At 42.3% G+C, this 15,293-nt stretch overlaps 1 protein-coding gene across 17 annotated transcripts in view; it reads right to left on the bottom strand.

Moving 5' to 3' along the window:
• Nucleotides 1–15,293, bottom strand: part of ABI3BP (ABI family member 3 binding protein) — a 292,204-nt gene that overhangs the window by 149,247 nt on the left and 127,664 nt on the right. For all 17 annotated transcript variants that reach the window (XM_066578216.1, XM_066578234.1, XM_066578294.1 and 14 more), the window contains exon 9: nucleotides 12,679–12,753. In XM_066578216.1, coding sequence (XP_066434313.1) covers nucleotides 12,679–12,753 — 75 coding nt within the window. The remainder of the gene's footprint in view (nucleotides 1–12,678; nucleotides 12,754–15,293) is intronic.

Raw genomic sequence — 15,293 nt, 5'->3', positions numbered from 1 at the left:
ATAAATACACCCATTGCAAAAAATGGTTGTATTTTAGTGCGAGTTTTCTACATCTCAGGGCAGATTCAGCCGAGTGTACTTTTCCCCTTATACGGCCGTTATAATCACAGCCATATAAGGGGACCAAACAAAATCACTGATCTCTGTGGCATTTTAGTTGTTTCGCTTTCACCACCTCTTTTCCCAGATGGACGTGATTTGTACAGCCGGGAAAAGACAGGACCTGCCCCATCTTTCCCAGATAAAGTTAGACTATGTGCAGGGAAGATTGGGCAGCCGCTACTTTCCCGCCTCTTTTTTCAAAGTCCTGCGCTCTGGTGTAAAGTTGGAACTACTGACAAAGGAGAAGAAATCTCCCTCATTCAGGCGCAGCTATGTTCTGTGCTGCCCAGCATAATTTTGCCTATGGCAGTGTGAATCTTCCCTCACAATGCAAAAGGCTGGCATGATTTTCACGTCTATGTGAATGCACCCTAAGGCCTTAGTCACACGGGCGTATATACGCGCGTAAAAAAAACGCGTGACCATGTCCATTGCCACCAATATGTTCTATCTTTTGTAGGTGCGTTTTTACGCCCGTGTGACTAAGGCCTAACAGCGTAAGTCTATATGTACATAAACAAGTTTGCCACCCAATTTTAGGACCAATTTTTCAGTCCGAAAAATTTGGATGGAAATAGAAACCATTAGTTTGAATTGGTGTCTTCACATGGCTTTTATTACTTGGAAGGATAGTCTGAAGGAAAACAAATTGCAGCGTTTTCTATTCTCGGACGAGTATAGTACATGTAAATGTACACATCGGACAGCACGCGGACAGGGTGGCTGTGCGCTGTCTGATGCAAGGTGCACCTGAGAGTCTCAGGAGCACCTTTTAAAATGTCTGTGTACACATAGCCTGAGGGCTCATTGACATGAGGGAGTTTGTGCAGCTAACTTACATGTGTAAAAAAAAACAAAACATGGCTATTAAAACCAATGGTTTCCTATGTAAACATTCAAAAAGGAATTTTAGGTGCAAAATAAAAGAAAAAATTGCACTTGAAAAATAGGACATCAGCGACTGAAATTCCCTGCAGCGTGCAAATAGAAAACGTAAGTCTTGACCTATCTTTGGTGCGCAATGTGCAGGAGTGTCCATAGACTCCTATGGTAGCTGGAGAAAAAGGGAGGGGGAGGGAGGTAGCTGCGTTAAATTAAAATTGCCATTGCACGCATGTACTGCATGTGGTGTAGTGACGGTTTTGTGCTGGCCGGACGAAATAAATATATCTCTCTAAGCAGCTCATTATTCCAGCAACGAGTCATGTGAATTGGTGCTTTTAACGCTAATGAGGCCCAAGGAAAATCATCCTTTCACGCGTTTTTTTTGAGCACCAAATTTTGCATGATTAGGTCCTTCGTGAACGAGCCCTAAGATGGTACATTTTGCGCTGTTACCACAGAGAACTGACCAGAGTTGGGCTCACGTAATTTGTGAGGTAATTACTTCATCCGCCTCAACCACAAGCAGTCTCTGAGGAGCTCACATGAGGTGAAGCAGACGCTCTGCTCACAACACGCAGCGCTTTTTGATTGCCTTATAGAAAGCTATCTCATGTTCCAACGAGCTTGCGCCATTTTCTTTCTGGTCTTCACAGCATGACACGTGTAACCTGTATAAGGTCTTTCTCACAGACTGCAGGGGATGAAATATGGCAGTCAGAAGAGAAGTCCTCAGTCACAGAAATATATAGGACTGCTAGCTAAAAATACCAATTCCCAGGCCATAGTAAAGGAAATGACAAGTAATATACGGGCCTACTAACTGCCTGACCGCGTGTGCCAACTTGGGAAAGCACTGGTACAATGGTGTGGTAGGAAACCCTAGAATTCGCTGCTGTTACCTGGGAACATCTGTGTGTGATACATTTCTGATAGTGTCACCTGAGGTGAAGCCCCGCCCCGGTCAGGACCGTTCCTCAAGCCGTGATCACATGGGCACAGGTCGGCCGGGCTCACACCAGCGTATTTGCATTGCCTACGCATAATACACGGTAAATGGCATAAATGAAAGTACATTGCTTTTCATTGTTCCACTCAGACTTGTGTATGTTTATTGTGATTGTTACATGCGTAAAGAAGAACTCAGCATGTTCTGCTCTACGAACGTGAGAGCCCTATTGTTATCTATGGGCATGTACGAAACAGTGCATACGCAATTACATTGTTGTATGTGCAGTGCTTTTTACACATGTTGCTAGGAGACATGCAAAGGAAGTAAAAAAAAAGGAAGAAGCCAGTGTGGAACAACACACACAAAATACGCTGTACAGGCATACGCAAACAAAAACACAACAATACGCAGGATATGCAGTTCCATATGCCGGTGAAACGCTGCAGTTATTACGCAGTGTATTACCACACAGTCGTGTGAGCCGGTGTTAAGATGCTTTATAGTATATGGAGCATTCCTTTATTGCAAAACGCAGGTGGAGCTATGCTGATGGAGGCCAGCAGCTAGAATAGTCAATCAATAGGATGAGTTTCTCCACCTGTGTTTTGCAGAGGAGAAATCGTGCTATGTAATGGCTGCTTCACACTACAAATGACGATTTTGCTGCGAGAAAATCACTGCAAAATCACGCCTTTTTTCCCCATGATTTTTGAGCGTTAGAGCTACTTTTTATTGCAAAAATATCGCTGCCACTAGCAATTTTCTTGCGCAAATTAGCTGTGTTTTTTTTTTTTTTGTGCGAAAGTCCAAAGGACTTTCTAATGTTAAAAAGGCATTGCAGGAAAAACGCACATTTATGCTTTATGATGCGATAAAAAAGAGGCTCCATAGGGAAGCATGGGAGATTTAAAGAAATTAAATAAATAGAAAAAAATTTTTAAATCACAAAACACAGAAAGATAGGACATCTGCAATTTTTCTTTCACGCAACATTATATGAGTGAAAACATTGCAAATGTGAAGGAAACCATTAAAAATCATTGGTTTCATAATCATGCATTTTCACTCTCGCATCACGATTTTCTCTCCAGTGTGAAGGCCCCCTAATAGCATCCTAATGCATTCAGTCACCTTTCAAAAAGATTTTAAAAGACAGTCACCTGTACCCATCAGCTGTTGTTAGGTGGCTGTCTGCTGAAGAGAAAGAGGTGATTCTATCGGTAAGGCCGCTTTCACACGGGCGACAAAATCAAGCGTTTTCTTGTGATGCAACAGTGCTACAAATAGCATGTATGTGGAGCCCATGCTTTCCTATAGGTTCCTTCACATTAGCAATGTTTTGTAGCCTGCTACACTGTGGGAAAAAAATTGTGGCATGCTGGATATAGCTACAATTTCTGATGATTTGAAGCCCATGTTTCCCTGTAGAGTCTTCCTTTGTGTTGCATCGCATCACATGAAATCACGGTTTTCGTGCAATACGATGCAACTTTTACAGTAGGAAGGTCTACTGTTTGACCCTAAAATAAGCCCTGGCTGCATTAAAAAAAACCCAATACATCCCCTAACAGGCGTTGTCCACTCCGCCGCACTTCTCCTCTGCACCTCAGGGAATTCAAAAAGCTTGCCTCAAGGAAACGCTGGCTCTGATTGGTTCATCCAGTGCTGCAGTCATTGGCTGAGCCAGGGCACTTGATAAACCAATCAGAGCCAGCGATTGCTAGTGGTGGTATTTTTGAACCCCCTGACCAGGTAGATCTGGCTGAAGACTGCAGACAAGTGGTGCGGAGCTTCGGGAGGAGAAGTGCGGTAGAACAGTCAGCAGCACCTGTTAGGTAATGTATAATTTTTTTTTTTTCATGCAGCCAAGGCTTATTTTCAGGGGAGGGCTTATATTTCAAGTCCCCCCCAGAAAATCCCAGCAAAGGAGCGCTATAAAGTCACGCGACTTTGTGGCGCTACAAAATCATGATATCACTGTGAGAAAACGCAGCGATATCGCACACAACACAGCTGCACTATCACTGCGATTTTCTCACGGCGATATCGCTGTCATCCGTGTAAAAGAGGCCTAAAATCTAGATCAAATGTGAAGCAGCCTTGCAAATACTTCACCTAGGCCTCTTTTACACGGGCGATATCGCAGCTTTGTACACACTATTTTGTAGTGTCAGTGATGCCTTTTCTTGTGAAGGCATCTTGCGTTGCGTTGCCGCTACGCGAGAAGTCTAGTAGGAGTTCCTAATGTTGAAAATGTATTGCATAGCACGAAAATCGCAAGTACGTCCCGTGCAATGCGATAAACAAGGAGGCTCCATAGGGAAATATAGGCTACAAAACATTGCAAATCGCGACAGTATATAGCATGCTGTGATTCTTGTTTATCGCAACATCGCATGAGTGAAAACATCGCAAATGTGAAGGAAACCATTGAAAATCATTGGTTTCATATTTCTGCATCTTCACTCACTCTTGCTTCGATTTTATTGCCAGTGTGAAGGCGCCCTAAGGCTGCTTTCACATTGGCTAGAGAATTGCACGATTTTCTGGCGTTGCGACATGACTACAAAACGTGTAAAGCCCATGCATTCCAATGGTTTCCCTCACATCAGCGATGTTTTCACCAATGCTATGTTTCTAGAAAATAAAATCGCGGCATGCCCTATCTTTCTGCGATGTACTATTTTTTTGTAGCCCATGTTTCCCTATGGAGCCTCCTTGTTTATCGCATCGCACAACACGTACTTGCGATTTTCGTGCTATGCGATACATTTTTAACATTAGAAGCTTCTATTAAACTTTTTGTGCAGAAGCAATGCAATGCGTGATTTTTCACAACAAAATCTCGGATAGCAGCAACGCGATACAACATTTTTCACAGGAAATCATGTGTACAAAGCTGCAATATCACAGCAATTTTGTAGAGGCGATATCGCAGTCAGTCGCTCATGTGAAAGAGGCCTTAGGCTACATTCACACAAGCGTGAATCTTAGTCGAATATGAACACCATTATTTTGAAGCATATGAGCAATGTTATCCCTGACAGCGATGCTGCGAGGTAAATAAAATCGCTGCATGTCTAATTTTTTGCGTCCCTCGGAATGCATCACCCATTGTTTGCAATGCGACAATCAAACACATCAAATCCCCTGCAATGTGCACACCAGTACAATGTGATGTCTCTCATTGAAATCAACCGATCCTCAGAATTTGTGTGAAACAAGGGCCGGAGGATCGGAATTTCAGAGAAATGACGCAAAGCGTTTTTGCATAAATTGCAGCATGTCCTATTTGGGGGTAATTCTATTCAGGAATCACCTATTAATACCCATGGGAGGAAAAAAAAAAGAATCACACGAGTTTAATGGATATGCAATGTAATTTTTTCTATTTTTACTATTGAAACAACATGTGATTTTCCCACATGTGAAAAATGGGTGTAAAAATTGCATGTGCAGCGATGTGTTTTTCTCACGAAATGCATTGCAATTGCAGGAAAAATCACTGGTTTACAAGTAAGAGATATCACACTCTCCCGTATAAATGCGGTCCAAGGGCTTATTCACATGGCCGGCCGATATATGCTATGATCTGATGCACTAGATTCCATTCCATTTATGGCGGGCAGCAAAGATAGTCCTGGAACTATCTTTCCATCCGGAATACATTGGTCGCTGCATAGACTCCTATGGGAGCTAATGACAGCGGCCAGAGAAGGGAGGTAGGAGGGAGTTTAGCAGTGTGACAGCTAAAATTCCTCCCCCTTCTCTCCTCCCCTCCGTCTGTTTGCAATGGGAGGGGAGCGGGCGGGACGGAGGCAGAGCTAAGCTTCAGCTCGTCCTGCCCCTCCCATTGCTGGCTGTGGACAAGGGGCGGGAGCTTGGCTCCACCCCGCCCCCTCCCATTGCAAACAGCTGGAGGGGAGGAGAGAGGAGGTGAGCCCGCAAGGGGGAGGGAAGGGGGAGACAGCGTAGCAGAGCTACGCTATCTTCCTCCGTTCTACAGCATATACGGCGAGCCCATGCCTCACATGGTAGTGTATATCGCTGGCTGATATACACTCGTGTGAATAAGTCCTAAGGAAGCAGTCATGGAGAATGCCCTAAAAGGGGTTTGGATGCTTTTCTTGTGTGTAATAATATTACAGGTTATGGTAATACGATTTCCGGAGAAAGATTGTCAGTTCAGGAATTTGTTCTGATGGCCATATCTGCAGTCGGGAAGGCTTTTTTTTTTCCTAAGATGAGTAAAATTGGCCTTTGCCTGTGTTTTTGACTTCCTCTGGACCCACACTGCAGGGTAACAAACTGAGCTGTCTTTTTCCAGTCTTACAAACAATGTTACTATAAAGTTGCAAGTAATCATAGATAATAGCAGAAGTTGTTTTTTCCAGAACCACAAACCATCAATGTTCCAGAACAGAGTTTCCTTTAGTTTAGCTCATAGTATATCACATTCCAAAGTAAGCAACAACCTACTCCTGAATTAATGACCTAAGTGTCAACAACATCGACTTTTGTGATTTTTGCTCAAGATCCGGGTAATGTAGATATGTATAATGCATAAAATACACATATGAGGGTGACATCTTGTGTATTTGTAAAACAAAAGAATAACAGATCAATTCAGCTACAAAGGCAGCTTTTGTATAAGAAAAGAATAGCAATGTGAAGGCCTTTAAAGCAGTGGAAATATGTTAACGAGCAGCCCCCAGATTTGATGGACACTGTGCTACTTCATGACTGCTAAGCTGCATTTCACATTTTGGAAAGAGAACTGTGCTTAAACTTTTACTTAGGGCTTCAATGGTTTTGTTTCGTCCCGTTATGCGGCTGTGATTTTCATGGCCTTATAATGGGACAAAATCACCCCCATCTGTTTAAGCCCTAAATGAATCCATTTGTCAAGGTGGAATGGCCATTTCCCCCATATACACAGTTACTTATTGCTATTACACAGTATGAGGGCTTAAACAGATGGGTGTGATTTAGTCCCGTTGATTTCAATTGTTTCGTTTCCACGAGCGGTATTCTTGCCTGTTAATAGTACGGGTGAGAAAAGATATGACTTGCCCTACGTGTGAGAAAGATAGGGCAGGACCTATGTTCTCGCTTTTTTTTTCAAACTGTGCATACTATGCATCCCAATAGCCAATTTTAAGGGCTTTTTCACACAGCCGTATGTGTGCGTGCTTTAAATATACATACACAAAACACACAGAATAGAATTCATTGATTTCAATAGATTGATTCACATGAGCGTGTTTTGCGTACACATTTAGGCTGCATTCACACGAACGTATATCGGCTCAATTTTCACACCGAGCCGATATATGTCGTCCTCATCTGCAGGGGGGGGGGGAGGATGGAAGAGCCAGGAGCCGGAACTGAGCTCCCACCCCCTCTCTGCCTCCTCTCCGTCCCTCTGCACTATTTGCAATGGGGAGAGGTGGGACAGGGCGGGGCTAATTCTTGGGACTTAGCCCCGTCCCGCATCTCCTTTCATTGCAAATAGTGCAGAGGGGCGGAGAGGGGGCGGGAGCTCAGTTCCAGCTCCTGGCTCTTCCATCCCCCCCCCTGCAGATGAGGACGACGTATATCGGCTCGGCGTGAAAATCGAGCCGATATACGTTCGTGTGAATGCAGCCTTAGAGTGCCTGGAGTAACGAAGGACCTGATCTACCTTTCCGCGTTTTGAAGCATAGAAGTCTATGGTAGATGGGCAAATACACAAGCAAACATGGAGAAAAGAGCACATCTGGATCTCATTAGGCTAATTAGCCTTTTACTCCATGGAAAGGGTGTGTTGCGTGCAGGTGTGCGCCAAAAGTACAGTTCTATGTTCAAAGTACCTCATCCATCTTTGTTCATGTGCTAATATGTTGCCTTGTAGTCAGCGCATTTGCACTTACGGTTATCTGAATAAGCACTAAAGTCAATATGTGCATAAAAAATGCAACGCGCAGGGAATATGCCTATTTGGGTTGTGTAAATACACTGTGTCTAGATTGGACAAATCCTTGTTTAGATAGAGCCATATAGTTTGCTGAATAATGTCGAGATCAACTTTTGTGAACCGTATTGTGCAAAGATTTTCCTTTAGAAAACTCACATTTTCCTTTTCAGATTAAAAAATTGGAAATTTAGGAACAATGATTTCAGTCCATCTGAAGAAGATTATAACAGCAGGCCACTCATGTTGTATGATATTTTTCATTTTAGAACAAGGCTATTATTAAAGAGAAGAGTGAGCCAGTTAACAGAAGAAAGTACCTAAACGTATGCCAGAACTGTCACAGCTGGAGAGGCTGGATAATAAATATCAGCACTGAAATGTGGCCATCCTGGAGCTTCTCCAGCTCACAACTGTCTTCTCACAGCAAGTGCTAAGTAAACAATTAGTATCTTTCAATCTTCCTTGTCATAATTCTGGTAATTTAATATCATTCATTCACAAGATTTCCACACCTGCTGCGTGACCTGTCTCCTTACGTAGACATATGAAGGCCTAACAGAAGTTCTAAGACAGTCAAAGCCAATTTCTTCGTACTTCACTCCTGACTTTTTACTATGCAAAACCAATCCTTAATGTATAGTTGTCATGTTTATGGTTGTCTTTTTAGGCCAGGTCTCAACTACTAGGCTTTTAAATTATGCCTTAGGAATTTGTAGCAGCACAAAATATACACGTGGACAGCTCTTCCCAGTTGCTCTTCCACTTCTGCCTATCTACAATAACGATTACAGTAATAGTGCAGATGTGGCATTTTACAATCATATCCAAACCATTCTGTTCTGCAATATAGTCTAGCAGGCTACAATGGATCTGTCAATTCTTTTTTGTTTCCATGTTGGAAGTCTGCATGCGGATTTTGCCCCATTGAGAGGGCAAATTCCTCATGCAGATCCACACCATAAGCCGCTGCACAATTTTGCGCCAAATTCTGCCACATGAATATACCAACCAAGAGGTTGTCTGTGACTACATTTTTTTCCATTGATGACCTCTCCTTAGGATAGGTTATCAATAAATGATTGGCGGGGACCTCAAGCAGCGACCCCTGCCAATCAGCTGATTCTTGGCAGTGCTGTCTGTACAAACAGCACAGGAAACAGATAACATTGTTTGTATTGCAGCAGCAGGGTTGGTATTGCATTGAGATCAATGGCAGCTGTGCCTGATATTACCAACCCAGGATACTGCAATATTGACAGCATAATCTGCTTCCTTCGCTGTCAGTACTGGCAGGGGTACAGGTCATCAACAACTGCTTGTACGTGAGTTAGATGTCTTATCCAGTCCAAGCTAAAGATGACTATATTGTCCAAATAAGCAGAAGAATATTACCAGTGCAATCTCAATATTCTGGTCATTAATTGCTGGAATGTCGCCGTGACCCACTACAGTCCGAAAAGCATATTTTTCTAGTGAAATAGTCCATCTGGCATGTAAGAGGCTATCTTCTCCTTTGCAGTATAAGTCATAGGGATCTGCCAGTAACTTTTTGTCAAATCTATGTCATTTGAGATATATCAAACTTAGATACCGCATTCAATTTCCTAAAGTCATTACAAAACCTGATGGTACCATCCAGTTCTGGGACCAGCATTATTGGGCTTGACCACTCACTATGCGGTTCCTCGATCACCCCTAATCCTAACATGAATTTCATTTCTTTGGAGATGGCTTCCTTACCAGGCCAGATTTCTCACTTAAAGGCAATTTCAAAGCACAAAGCCGTAGAAGAATTTGGGAGTACAAATTTATAACAACTTTTGACACTTTCAACAGAGGGTTAAATTCTTCAACAGAATTTATGTGTGAATGGAAAGTATAAGAAAACTATAGCAGAGATAACACTCTGGCCTGGTGACCCCCTAGCACTAATTCAAGGACCATAAAACCTTCACATCTTTACTAGTGGACTATTTAAGTATTTATTTCTCTACTCATCCTGTTGTGGCATTCTTTTAAGTCCACATTAATCGCATCCATGTCTGTGCCTTGTCATATGTATGTGTGTATATATATGCCTGCCTCTTCGCATCTATTTTATTATGCCTGGGGAAGGACCCCGAGAGATTCAAAAGCTCGCTATTACATCATGTATTTTTGTTAGCCATTAAAAGGTATCATATCTACAAGATTACTTGTTTTTTCTTACTGAGAACAATCACATTTTGCTCTACTGACTAACACGGTACAAAACTGTTTTCATTACATCAGAACTAGTACCACTCCTACTTTATGCACAGTTTAATACCTTGGAAGTTAGTCACTCAGTGGATCGCCATTTCCAGGGTAAGACGGTTGGCATACATGTATCAAAGTCAGTAGATTTCTCTTTAAAACTCGTTGCCACCAGTTTTTATTGCTTTACACAACACAGTAATGTTCACACTGTATAAAACATTTCCCAATGCTGAGGCACAGAAACATAACCCTGGCTGTCTGGCCTCTAGATAAACACTTCACCTTGCCCTTAGGGTGCGTTCACACGAGCGTAGGCGTATTTACGTTCGCACGAGCGCAACGTATAATCGCCGGAGGGAACGTTTTTCGCCGATCACGACCAGAGCTAGAAAGCGTATTTTCGTTTGTTCCTACTTTGCAAACTATCTTTTCGGCCATCGAATATGCGTTGGCGCGTATTTCGGTCGCATATGTTCCGTTTTTTTTTCGGGTTGCCGTTTTTACGCGCCGTAAAATCGCCCATGTGAACGAATACATTCGAAACCATTGCCTCAGATGGTCACGTATATACGTTTAGTCGCAAAAACGCTCCGTTTATGCGCTCGTGTGAACGTACCCTTACTAACAGGCCTGGTACCAAAACTTCAAATATCACAGGTACATTACCATTAACATCTACTATCAACCTAGGGGATGTCATCCCAATACTCCTCTCTTCAGGTAGCCAGAAAACAGTGAGCTCAGAGCTAATTCTAAGAGGCACACAGAGTAGTGTACAAAAGCTATAGGCAGGTGTGGAAACAATGCAGCAAAATAGGAACGCTTTCATAAATAGTTTATTTTAATCAATTAAATTGCAAAGTGAATGAACAAAAGAGGAATCTAAATCAGATCAGTATTTGGTGTGACCGCCCTTTGTCTTCAAAACAGTATCAATTCTTCTAGGTATACTTGTACAAGTCAGGGATTTTGTAGGATTATAGTCGGGTGTAGGATTAACCAATTATATCAAACAGATAATAATGATGATCATCTTCATAATTGAGTTTAAACATTAACTGAAACAGCTGTGTAGGATGCTGGGTGAGGAACAGACAAACTCTGCTTCCAAGGTGAGGTGGTAGCAGACAGTTTCATGTAACAGGTTTGTAAAAGGTCATGGCAAGACAAAGCACAGCAACAAGACACAAAGTAGCAGGGGCATAATTAAAGGCTCAGAGGCCTGGGTGCAAAAGTTCAGCTGCCCCCGCCCACCCTCAACTGTACCCATATCTAAACCATGCTGCATACAGCTGCAAAACAAATTTACATACATGATCTAGACCCTTGGCGTAAGCTTTCTAAACATGACTAATTTCCTGGACTATGAGAAAATTTGTATGTTGCCCCTTAGACCGCTTTCACACGGCCGAGAAAACCGCGCGAGGCACCAAAATTTTGCACGAATATGAACCCCATTCTTTTAAATGGGATCATACACATGAGTGATTTTTTCCCCCCGCATCATTGCACGGGAAAATATTGTGGCATGTCTTATCTTTGGGTGTTCGCTTGGAACACCTCTCATCGCCTATTGTTTTCAATTGGCCAGCACAGAATTGCACGGTGTACGAGGTGCACGTGAGTATGATGCAAGGTTTCCCCTATTTAAAACAATGGGAAACATTCTGCAATCCTCCCTGAAGTGATGCTATCTTGGCAGATAGATTTTGCTAAATTAATTGGTTACCGAAATAACTTTCAATTTTCGTCACGCTTGCAATAGATGTGTGGCACATTGTGCCATATTGTTAAAAGCAACACTTCTAGTTGCCTCACATTTTTTTCACCAATTTGTGAATCCAGGATTTTGCTGGTGCACTTCCTTCACCATACTTATTCCAAAATGCCCTTTGACATTATTTAGATGAACCAATTTGCCAGTGTTCACGAACAATAAACACACACTGTGAAACTGAGTACATGTTTGGGGCACACTGAGTCAAACACGTTTGGTGGTGGTATCTCAATGTCATTGGTCCTCTTCATCGAGAGTTGGGATGGTTCCACAGATATAAGGGGAGATTTATGAATCGGTATACAACAAAATCTGTCTGTGTTGCCCATAGCAACCAATCACAGCTCAGCTTTTATTCTTCATAGTGCTCTTGAAAAATAAAAACTGAACTGTGATTGGTTGCTAAGAAGCAACAGCGAATGTTTCATAAATCTGCTCACTAATCTTCATCCATGTTAATTTGTATAAGGAACCATGCAAATAATAAATGTATTGAGCAATGTTTGGATTTCCAGATACTCATTCAGTAGAAGGATACAGTGTATAATCAACTATGGTAAATATGATGTAAATTAAATGGGCACAGGTATAACAATGTATTTTAATGCTTCTATCTCTTCTGCAGTATAACTTACTTGTCTACTCATTGGTGGCTAAGCAATACTATAATAATTGAGTTCAAAAGTGAGTTGTATCGACTTCAGAGACTATACAGACATCTACAAAGTTTATAAGTTTACCATGGGAAAGCAATAAGTGAAGGAAATTTACCTGGCTTTGGTTTAGGTGTTGCTAATCTTGCTGTAGTTGTTTCTACATATGGTTTCTTTATCTTGTCCTTGTAGTCTAAGCAAAAAAACATTAAAATGAACAGTAAGTATTGAGAATCCATAGAAATCCTTATTACATAGCAATAAAATATTGACATACCATAACAAAACACAACATAAAGATGTAGCAAAGATTAGCTGGACATTTAAATGTGTTATGATACACATAGCTACAATGTTTTGCAATACTGTAGATCAAGTTATCATGATGTATCAGTCAGTAGTTTGGAAAAGTCACTTAAATCGTAATACCTATATATTTACATCACTGTACAAAATACACATTTACAACAGCCAGCGATGGTTTTAGGGCTAAAATTTAATATGGATGAAACGAATAATACAAAAAAATTAAGATTTAACCCCCATCAGTCACATTAAAATTGGAAAAACCCTCCAGAAAATGTAACTACTTTGTTGTAGATTTTTAATAACTTCTAGTAAATATTGTTGGAGCATAACTCAGCTGCCCTAAAAACATTTTAACCTCTTACTCATATAACTAATTTTAGTCTTAAAGGGATTTTCCCATCTCAGTTTTTTCAAGGTGAGATGGTAAACTTCTGCCATGGCTAACCGTGAGCATAGGGAAAAGCCTAGTACTCATGCCCCTTTTAAGCGAGCCGATTCTCACTTGAACAAGCCCACAAGTGAGTGACCTTACCAATAAAGCGTGGTTTGGGCGCAACGATTATCACTCAAAAGATGTCTTTTGAGGAACTTCTGAACGATAATCGTTGTGTGCATTTAGAGGGCAAGGTGATCGCTCAAACGTCAGTTTGATTGACAGTTTTGAGCAATCACTTTGCACTCTGAGCGGGGAATGCAGAAGACAAGCAGGGCGGCTTGTCTTCTGCATCCAGCTGTTCTCTTCTCAGAGAGCTCAGCTGGTATACAGCCGAGTGCTTCGAGCGGGGTATACAGAAGACAAGCGGGGCGGCTTGTCTTCTGCATCCAGCTGTTTTCTGCTCATAGCGCCTGGCTGTTATACAGCTGAGTGCTCCTAGCGGGGTATGCAGAAGACAAGTGGGGCCGCTTGTCTTCTGCATCCAGCTGTTCTCTGCTAGGAGTGCCTGGCTGTTATACAGCTGAGTGCTCTAAACAGGGTATGCAGAACACAGCTGGAGCACTGTGTTTTTCATACCCCAGCTGTGTTCATGGAGCGCTTAGTTGTTATACAGCTGTGCACTCCGTGTAGAGTATGAAGAACACAGCTGGACCGCTGAAACAATAGTATTAGCTGTATCCTGCTTTGAACTCCTCATAAGGCTGATCATTCTTTTTGCAACCTGTTTAGGCAGGCAGATTATTGTTGTGAATCGTTTACTTCTCATTCAGTGTTTAAATATACAGAGAAGTGAATGAAACTGAATGAGTAATAAGAAGTGCACAATTCTCGTTAGTCATTCAGTCTTTAGCTCATGTTTAGATGTAATGATAATTGCTCACCTTCGGTTTGAGTGAATTTTGAGCAACAATCGTTACGTGTAAGCACGCCATTAGTGCAATACTGCTTCCGTTGCTCTCATTGAAGTGAATGGAAGCTATAAAAATGGCGTACCACAGCACGCTACTCTGTTTCAGTAACTCCCTAAGTTACAGAAACAACATAGTGCTCTGTGCAACACTATCTCTATAGCTGCCATTCACGTCAACAAGAACTATGGAAACAGCTCTGCATGAAAACGCTCATCTCTTTCCGACAGATGGTCAAAACATTGCTTCCGAAATTCTCAATTTCAGCCATGAAAAACTCAGATGGGAATGTCCCTTTAAGGACCAGAAGTCATACTTTTTAACTCTATAATTCTATGAAACTGTATGAGGTCTTGTAATTTGAGGGCCCAGTTACAAATTTTATAGCACCTAGGCTGCCGGCAGATGGGCGGAAATTCCGCCGCTGGAAGCCTGCATAGGATTGCGCTAACAAATGCAATCCTATGCAGACGGCCGCGGTTTGGCCGCGTGGCAAACAAGTCACGGTATGCTCTATTTCTGTGGGGGGCTCACAGAGCCCCGCACAGAAACGTCACTGCCCAGCCGCCGGCTCTGGTCTGCGCATGCGCCGGCTGCCCGGCAAGTCGGCACATCAAACAGCCAGAGCTGCGGGCGCAGGTGAGTACGCGCCGCTCTCTGCAGGCGCTCTGGTCGGGTCCCGCGGCTAGAATCCTTGCAGCCGGATCTGACCCGCCCGTCTGCAGGCGGCCTTAGAAGAAGTTATTGGAATTGAATGAAACTTTGTATAAGTGATTGTAACATTGATATAAGTAAGTGATTAAAACATCAGAATAAAAGGATAATTTATTACAGAAAACTGAACACTTGATGGGAGGCTCTAGTACCCTATTGTACCGCCTCTAGTTTGGATACAAATGTGATACGGGCGGGCATGGAGGCATACAGATTTCATGTAGTATCCTATGGTACATCACTCCACATTTGTCCTGAGTCTCTAGATGCCTAATGAAGTTGGCATCTCAAATGGTCCCATATATGTTCTTTTGTCAATTAAGCTTTTAGCATGGGTGCCCTCTTTGCCCGAACTGTACTCTGACA

Source organism: Eleutherodactylus coqui, chromosome 1 (genome assembly GCF_035609145.1).
Source record: "Eleutherodactylus coqui strain aEleCoq1 chromosome 1, aEleCoq1.hap1, whole genome shotgun sequence".
Taxonomy (NCBI): domain Eukaryota; kingdom Metazoa; phylum Chordata; class Amphibia; order Anura; family Eleutherodactylidae; genus Eleutherodactylus; species Eleutherodactylus coqui.
This window is presented reverse-complemented; position numbering and strand designations above follow the sequence as displayed.